Source organism: Gavialis gangeticus, unplaced genomic scaffold (assembly GCF_001723915.1).
Source record: "Gavialis gangeticus isolate Ggan-Ray unplaced genomic scaffold, GavGan_comp1, whole genome shotgun sequence".
NCBI classification, from domain to species: Eukaryota; Metazoa; Chordata; order Crocodylia; family Gavialidae; genus Gavialis; species Gavialis gangeticus.
In genome coordinates this window covers 11,386,542-11,395,586 of record NW_017729014.1, presented here as the reverse complement: position 1 = coordinate 11,395,586, position 9,045 = coordinate 11,386,542, and the positions used below count along the sequence as shown (strand labels likewise).

The window sequence follows — 9,045 nt, the reverse complement described above, 5'->3', positions numbered from 1 at the left end:
TTTTTTTTTAAATCAGCTGGCTGCTTCTGTTGACCTTAGATTTTGGTAAAACCTTCAGTTGAAATTGAACTTACGTTGCCTCTTTAACAAGGGCAGACGGAAGGATAAGGATCAGGAGCTCCCCATGAAATGTTTTAAACTGCATGAACTTTTTGGAAGTACAAGCGTGTTAATGAACAGTAAGACGAGCATCCTGGGTAAAGAACCAGGTAGCGGCGTATCGAACTGACTGAACAGGTGGGATCGTTAATCTTCAGCCAATCCCAGGATGTTTTTATGGCGATTCTTTTAAAGTGTGACCATGTCCTTAAGAAAACAGTTGGCTCTGTGGCTTTCAGGAACAGGACCGTAATGTCGTTTCAGGATTCCTGCCAGCAGATTTTCCTTTTAGTGATGTGGGGTCTGATAGAGACTTCATGCAGACAGGTAGTTTGTTGTTCAGCTGAACAAAGTCAGCCCGTTTGGGTTTGTTTGCTTTTTAACAGAAATCATGAGAAAAAGAAAATCCTGTTTGTCTCTGGTTTGGCTCTGTTTGCCTCAGGTGTGATAACAGCCCCGGGGCCATCTAGCAGACAGAGTGGCAAAAGGCTGGTTTGGAGAATCCAGGAAAGAATTTAATTTTTTTTTCCTGTCCACTTCTAAGGAGACAACATATTTTCCCTTTTCTAGTGAGAATTTTTCTCCCCAAACCTAACCCTTTCTTCAGGTATTAATGAACCTGCTGCCTCTGTTACCGGTCTGGATAAAACACTGGGGAACATCATAAAAAGAAAGATACCTATACGGGATGGGGACTGAATACGATGCCTTACAAGGAACGTGCGAGAGTTGGAAATGACTCGTTAAGTCATCCAGTCAATCTCCCAGCTGATGCGGGGTTGCTTCTTTATAGTACGTTTTTCTAGTGCTCTGTCTGCTTATTTGAAACTCAGAATATCTGGGTTTAAACCCCCAGATCTGCTGCAGATCCACTGTGTAATCTTGGGGCAAGTAGTTTACCTCTGTGCCTTACCTGCCCATCTAGAAAATGGGGACAAAGTTATTGTAAGAAAACAGGCTTTGATGTATTAGAGATGCTCCAAGTCCATGACAATGGATGTTATAAAATCACATAGATAATTTAGTTTTACAAGTCCCAAGCAAAGAAGTTTCCAAGTAGGTATCCCCAGTACAGGCTTAGAGCGTGGCCTGTTTTGTTGTCTAACAGTGTGGCTGATTGACTCCCAAAAATTGGGAATGGCAGGAGTGAAGTTGCTGAATGAGCGGTGCTGAGAACACCTGAAAGCAAAATATTGTTGGGTGCTGGATAATGTAAATTAACGCCCTCCAACCTGAAAAGAAAAATTGAACGTTTTATGAAAATTACGACTAATTCTTGCAAAAAGCAGCGGCTCTACGGAGGAGCAAGATAGACGGATGGGGGAGGGGAGGAGGTTTGCATTCTGTAGGGCTGTGAAGACAGTTTCCTCGCATCCTTCTCCTCCACTCAGTCCTTGCTCAGTACCCTCTGCGGTTAGATTATTCCTTGCAGATAGCAATCAACTGGAAGGAAGTGTGTGTCTAATTTGCATGAGATTATTTAAAACAAAAAAAAAAGGTCTGCATTAGTCAGGGTGATGGTAAACAACGCAAAGAGATGCCTTTTATAATATAGCCGTGGCTCAGCTTTCAAAGCCAAATATAATTCACTTACAATTGGCAGTTTCCTTTATTGTTCCTTTTAACCTTTTGCGTTCTGCATGGTCTTGATCTCTCTGTGACTCCAGAAGATCTAAAATGTTTGTCTTTCATACCGTGGGGGAGGCGAGGGTTGCAGGGGATGTTCTGTTACGCCGATGTGATGCTATTGACACACTTGTTCCCAGAGACGATCATATTCAGTGCAAGGCTTTAGTTTTTGTGGCACCATTTATGCACCCAAGAGAGAGGCATATTCTGTTTGGGTAACCAGCTTTGTACCGGAAGAGGGCAGTAAGCAAGCCTGTGGATACTTTACAGATCTCACTGGGTTGACAGAGCTATCGATTCTGGGTGCTGGTGTTGGACAGAAGTGGCATACCCCAGAGCTCAGAATGAGTTTTGATGTCCATAAGCCAGTGCACATCCAAGAAGGGCCAAACGGTGGGAGTATTCTTCTGTTGTGAATCCCTGGTGGGCATAATGACTGAGTGTTGCTCTCTTCATCACTTTTCCATTTTTTAAGCACTTAACATGTCCCAGTCTGCTCTACACACACATTAACTTAGGGTGGTACCAAGATGCCTAGGCTTCCTTTTTGTGTAGGCAAACCAGAATTCATATGGGTGAGTGAAGTTAAATGACTCCTGATATTGGTACCTATTTCTGATTTTGTTTCATGTTCAGTAGGCATGCCAGTATGGTTAAGTCAAGACAAGCTACTAGGCCAGATGGATCACTGGTTTGATCCCAGCGTTTTCAGTTTCTTTGAAAACGCTATAGTTTTTTGCATTTCTGAGTTTTGGAAAACAGTTTCCTGGGTTTGGAAAAGTTGCTCTTGCTGTGAGCACGAGAGAAGAAAAACTGTCATGGCTAGGTGTTAAAGTCTTGAGACTAGACTCCTTAAAATACCTAATAAATTTTTGCTAGTGTTCATGAAACGTGCCAAAGTGACAGCCCTGGAGAGAGACATTTTCTCTGAATCCAGAAATGGTGAGCTGAAATGCTGGCTTTTTCTTTCTCTGGCCTTTAACTCTGACCTTCAGTAGATCTTCTCTTGGTGGTTAGAGACCGAGGTGATAGGTCTTCGTAAACATCATAGTTGGAGACGGACAGATAGGGACGTATCCAGTCCCTGTACTTATTTCAGTCTTGTCCTTTCATTATTAACAATGAAGCCAGTTGTAGTAATGTTTTCTGAGATGCTATTAGTAATGTGAATGAAACCGCTGCACAGAGCCACAGAATAGCCATTGGATGGTAGCGGCTTTTACTCGCTCCGAACTTGTGCAGGATTCAAATCGGCAAACTAAATTTGAAAGCTTTCATATCTCATTACCATTCACATGCACTTTCTCTTCCCTGTTAAAGCAGGATTCTGTAATGGAAACAGTGACACTCGAGTCTTGCTAGTGGGCATGACCAGATTAATGCAAGAAGTAAATTTTATCTATAAAACTTTTTTTTTCCTAAACAGGATGAGAATTGAGGGGGTAGTAGGAATGGGAAACAATGAGCATTATTTCCTGTTCTTTGCATAGCCTGAAGATCTCAAGGACAAAGCATCCTCCATAACTTACTGTACGTTTCTCAGTGTTAAATGTTATCACATCTGCTATCTTTGCATGGAAACAGAACAAAATGCCCCTTTTTAGAGAGCTGCATTTGCAGTCAGCAGCTAATATAGCCTTGTGTGTCTGGCTCCAGACTTATAAAATTCCATGGTTGCTAGTGATCTATAAAGCCAGCATCTGCTTATGCTCTCTCCTCTATTGGATAATTATGAATTGGTTAAAACAGTTCCTTTCTTATTAGGATTTTGCTGTCTAACAGGGCTCACATACCATGCATATTGCTACTGGGGCTTTAAAACAGCCGCCTGAATGAATGTGTCCATGTGTCTCTTGCCGCTGTCCCCTCTTGGTTGCTGGTCTGTCTGTATCTTTGCTATTTGAGGCCCGCATCAAATGCAAAACAATTGTTTTTAGGTAGGTCGGTTGTACCCAAAAGTGAAGCCCAGAACTTTGGATTTAAAATCCTACGTGTGACATTGACAGCCAGCTCTGACCTGAAATGGGTCACTTAACCTTTCTGTGTATGAGTATCCCCTTTTTAAAATGGGGATAACAATACTGAACGTAAAGGAGTTCTGGGAAGATCAGCTCATAATTATAAAGCCCTCTAAAAGACAGGCATGGTCACTGCTATGTGTTATAAGCCTTGACATCTATTCCTGGCAGTGTTGCTTGTATTATGGATTACTCTATCAGACTCATAGTGTGCAGTCAAATTTCAGATCCTGGATAAACTCCTCTAAGCAGGCTTTGTTCTGTATTACATCTCACTATGATGTTAAGGAGCGCTGTATTGTAAAGGGGATAAAGTTCATGAATTCCATCTACCAACAGTACCGAGAATGGCCATGCAGCTGAACTCCATTTATCTTGAGTAGTGTTGGAGAGAAAGTGCTCCTTCCATCTCTTCTCCCCATTCTGAGCTTTACACCTTCTTCCATGCTACCCCTTATGCTTGAAACAGCTTTCCAAGAGTCGAGCGGCCTCTTTCTTCTCCGCCAAATCTGTTTCCTTAACACATGCTTCTTTTGCAAACGATGCTGCTTTCATCTCCTCCCTTCCTTCTCTCATATGCACTCTGTGTACAGTGGGGCCACTTGAACTGCTGTGGAAATTCCTCAGGGCAAGGACCTTGGCTTTTTACCTGTTTCCGTGTGCGCTAGGTGGCAAGGTACAAGTGACAAATAACTTTTCAGGCTAATGGCATGGTCTCTTTCCTCATACCACTTTCTTTTTTCTGGAGCACTTTTCCTTCTGTTTAAAAAAAAAAAAACCAAAAAACCCAGCTGTATTTCTTCCTTCACAGATGCTGGTCATCATGGATCTTTCAGCTGCTTTTCTCCCCCCCGCCCCCTCCCGCATTGGCCAAATCCTCTCCATGTGTTGTGACTGCTTACAGATGGGCATCCTGGCATTTCCCAGTGGCAGCAGAGACTACATCAACATGTACCATGTGTGGGGCTACTGCCATGTGCAAAATAAAAACCAGGCTAGCCTCAGGCAGTCTAATCAGGCTGTGATAGGCCGGGGCAATGCTAATCTGAAAGTTTGGTCTTGGCTTTGTTTTGATCTGTTTTGTTATAGTTTTATTTCCTCCCTGCATTCTGTGTCCCATTCATACTAATCAGAGTCAGTCCTGATTTTTTCTTTTTATTTCTGCATTTGTCATAAAATAAAGCAAATTATTCCCGTCTTTGGAAACGATCTAGACTAATTAGTCGTCTAACCCAATAATTAGTTTTTTGTTTCCCTGTCTGTTTTCATGCATTATTGTTAGTTTTTTCCCCTCTTTTTTTTTTTTTTTTACACCATTACAGATTAAAATGAGCCACATTTGCAGTTGATGGTATCTTTTTTTCGGGGGAAGAATGGAGAATTGCAATAGAAAGCTACTTCAAAAGCAGCAATAAACTCAAGGATAAATTAAGGAAATTGAATGAGCCACATTTGGAAGCAGCGTTGAGGCTAATATTCTGTCGCTTAAGGTTAAATTGCAGCAGAGAGAGGGGGAGAGATTTCAGTGAATCCAAAATTGGGGAGGCAGTGCTACACAAGTCACTATCAGAATCCTTCTGCAGCTTGAAAGGGTTCTGCCTGGCTTGAAGATTTAATTATGAATGCGTCAAGTGAGTAAAGGTACTAAACTTACCTCCTTTCCTCCTCTCCCCCAGGACTGACGGATGAAGAGATTGACCTGGCTTTCCAACAGTCGGGCACTGTCGCTGATGAACCACAGTCCCCAGGTCCTTCCACACAGCTGGTGCCAGCTCAGCCCCCTCACCTTGTGCCGTACAGTAAGTAGCCTCTTGACAGTACTTGATACTCTCATTTTGTACAATTGTTTTTCTTGTCCCGTGTGCTTTTTTAATGATTTTAGATTTTAGTGCTGGACCCCCGGAATCAGCAGAATCTGCCATGGTGGTCCCCTGCAAATGCCCCGCTTGTCAGAACCACGAACGCAGTGTTTTTTTAAATACATTTTTAAATTCTTGATGCACGTGACAGAAGTATGCAGCAGAAACCAACTCAAGAGTGTCACACAAGGCAACTGGGGATACAAGCTGCAGTCATTCACTCTCTAACACAGTAAATAAGTCTATGATATCCTTTAAATTTGGGGGTGGGCAAAATGTGGCCCGCAGGCTGGATGCAGCCCACCAAACCATTCTGTCCAGTCTGTGGCGCCCCTAAAAAGTTTAGAAAATTTAATATTTATCTTCCCCTGGCTGCCTGTCATGTGGCCCTCGAGGTCTTGCCAAAACTCAGTAAGCGACCCTCCGCCCGAAATAATTGCCTGCCCCTGCTTTAAATTTAGGAAGCATGACCCAGAAAAATCTGGGTTCTGTTCCTGACTCTGCCACTGACTTACTGTATAAACATAGACAAGTTTGTCATCTTTTGTAGGCCTCAGTCTTTCCCCTCTAAAATTAACAGTACTTGGTTTGATTTATGAATCTTTTGTTAATATTTACATAATGCTGTGAGGTTCTTGGACAGAAGGTGCTATAAAAGTGCAAAGTAACTGTTATATATTGTTATAACAATGGGACTTGTACACAAGATCACCTTTATCTGGCAACCGCCTATCTATGGGAGTCCATCACAAAGTATCCACAAATGTACTGAGTATGATTCTGCTGCACCTTAATTAGGAGATTCACCTCCCTTAAGCGACTGATTGTCGTTGATGGCTTCAGTGGTTGTTTAGCACGGGAGCGTAAAGAATTGTAGCACAGAGGGCAAATTACATTATAAGCTCTTTAGGGCACAGATTTTGTCTGCCTGTGTGGTGATCTAGGTCTGGCACAATTGGGGCCTGGTCATAACTGAGGCTTTAGGTGGTGTTGGTTTACAAGTAAGAGTGAACAATTAATATCGATGCTAATTTATCTTCAGGCACACCTTGCATCATGTTATTTGACCATAGGCTCACCCCGCTTTAAAGATGGGCTGCAGAAATGTTGTATATGTATGTAGGAGTGGCTGTGCATTAAAAAAAAATACGTGCGCAGTACCTTAAGGTCGAGCAGAATCTGTATAGACTTAAAAATTTACATATCCATTTGCATTTTAAAGCAAACCTAGCAAAAAAGTATCTGAGCTCCATATAATAAAAACTGAACTACACACCATTAAAAATCCATCACAAGGAGCTGTTTAGCTTAGATGTGTGGCTGGCAGTTTGAAAAGCACTTTACTTACCTGCCAAATGCTAAGATAGGGCTTGATATTGCTCCCACAAATTCAGTGAGTCCTAGTACATAGTGTTGTTGCATTAGAGGATGCTGATGCTCCCTTTCATTGCAGGCTACATCTTCCAACTATCTCAACACATTTTCTCTGTGGGAACAGAACTAGGAGATCTGTAAATTGACTTGACCACTGTAGCTCTCTGCCACCAACTTAAAACTGTGTGAACTTGGCCGTGTGATTTAACCAGTCTGGGTTTCAGGGTCTGTGTCAGTGAAATGGGGTTAATATTACTTACCCTCATTTGTAATGTATTGTCAGAATTTTGGATGAAAAACAAACCACAAAAATGCCAAGTTTTGTAGTTATTATTTGATGAATGGAAAGTTTCTGTTGCTTGCACTGCACCTGGTGCTTTATTTAGATCCCGTGCTAGGCACTATGCTGTTTAAACACAGTAGAGAAATTCGAGTTCAGTTCCTCTGACCCGCAGGAAGGTCTACGTGAGACGATTCATTTATGGCATAATTTTGCCAGAGATGGTCCTAAACAGGCTCTTGCTCTTGTAAAAACCCTTTATTTTGGGGTGGCAAGAGAAAGATCTGAAATGAAAGCCTTGATTTCTGTCGTGAATGGGCTACACCAGGATCGTGAATCCCAACACCATTAAATGTTTTGGTGTAGTTAATGAAATCCAACTCTGAATGTTGTGTCCTGAGCTAATACCTAGCTACTACATTTTACAGGAAATAGCCTAAAATCTAAAAGCTGTCCGTCTTGTGTTAGTGCCCTCTTATCACAGCAATTCCCAAACGTAGCATAGCCAGCTTCATTTGGGATCTGGTGTAAAAACAGTGTTGGTTCTCCTGGTTTCCCATCAAAACCACTAAAGCCCCAAAAGGTCACACAAGGTAAAAATGCAAGTACTGGCATCAGTGACAGCCCTTACAGTTTTGCTACATAAGGATTTCTCATAGCCTCAGTTCTGGGATCCTTGTGATGAGGTGAAAATCTTTCCTTTTCAAAAACGGAAATTTTTAGCCCATCTAATTGCACAAAAAAGCTTGAAGGCCTGATCCCTCAGTAACCAAAAGCAAAGGGAAAAGCAAGATCAGTTAGTTTTTTTAAAACCATATTTAAGCCAATGTCATGATCTGGGAGACCCAACTGATGCTTTGTTGAATGCTTGAGGATGGTGATTATTGCATAGAAGATCTGTCCTGGTAAAGCAAACAAAATCTCATGCAGCAAACCCAAATCAGGCCAGAGACGACCACAGGGGTGAGATTAGACAGCACCTTTAATTCCTTCCTCTTCCCCTTCCCCATGCTTTGCAGATTCTTGTAACTACTGAGTCTCTCAGTGTGGTTAAATTAACAAGGCACATGCATGACCTTTTCCTTTAACCGCACTGCTGTTGCCATTCCTTTCCCCGTCTCTTTGGTTTGTATTATTGGTCAGATTCAGTTAGGCCTGAATCCATGTCCATATCAGCCTGCAAAGTGCGATTCAAAATGTTGAACTAATATAAATAATATAAATATAACAGAGAAATTGCTAGAGAGCTGACACCGTCAGAATTGACTTTAGGGCTGTGTGTCCCTGCAGACTTGGTCTAATCATTTTTAAGGTGGTTCATTTGTTACAGCTCCTTCACCTATTGGAGGCTGATGGCTTGAGGGATACTTAAGCAGACACCCAAATTCAGCCCAGGCCAGTTGTTTCTGTAATAGTTTGCTAAATCCTCTAATTTCTGGCAAAGTTTGTGAGCTCTGTCTTGTACAGAAAAAAAGTCTGGGATACTGTCTGTTTGCTATTTCTGTGATCTTAATAGGTGATGCTCAAAAGCCCCCGTGGGACAGAACTAGTTGAGCAGAGAGCTGAGACTAAGTCCTACAAACTAGACTACACGGTGCTCCCTCTCTTGTGCTCTTGATAACTCAGTCCTTTCTGAAGGAGAGAGACTCAGAAAAGCATTTACGTTATTTAAATGCCTCCTGCTGCGCGCATTGTGCCAGGAGTGTTGGCATTAGAAGGTGTTCTGGTATTTTGCTGGAGAGCGCTATTAGCTATATAAGTATTTTTAAAAAAAAAAAAAAAAAAA

General features: G+C 42.0%; 1 protein-coding gene across 2 annotated transcripts in view; it reads left to right on the top strand.

The window, feature by feature from the left end:
- Window positions 1-9,045, top strand: part of PEX14 (peroxisomal biogenesis factor 14) — a 97,383-nt gene that overhangs the window by 66,271 nt on the left and 22,067 nt on the right. For both annotated transcript variants that reach the window (XM_019511749.1, XM_019511750.1), the window contains one exon: window positions 5,423-5,545. In XM_019511749.1, the coding sequence (XP_019367294.1) occupies window positions 5,423-5,545 (123 nt within the window). The remainder of the gene's footprint in view (window positions 1-5,422; window positions 5,546-9,045) is intronic.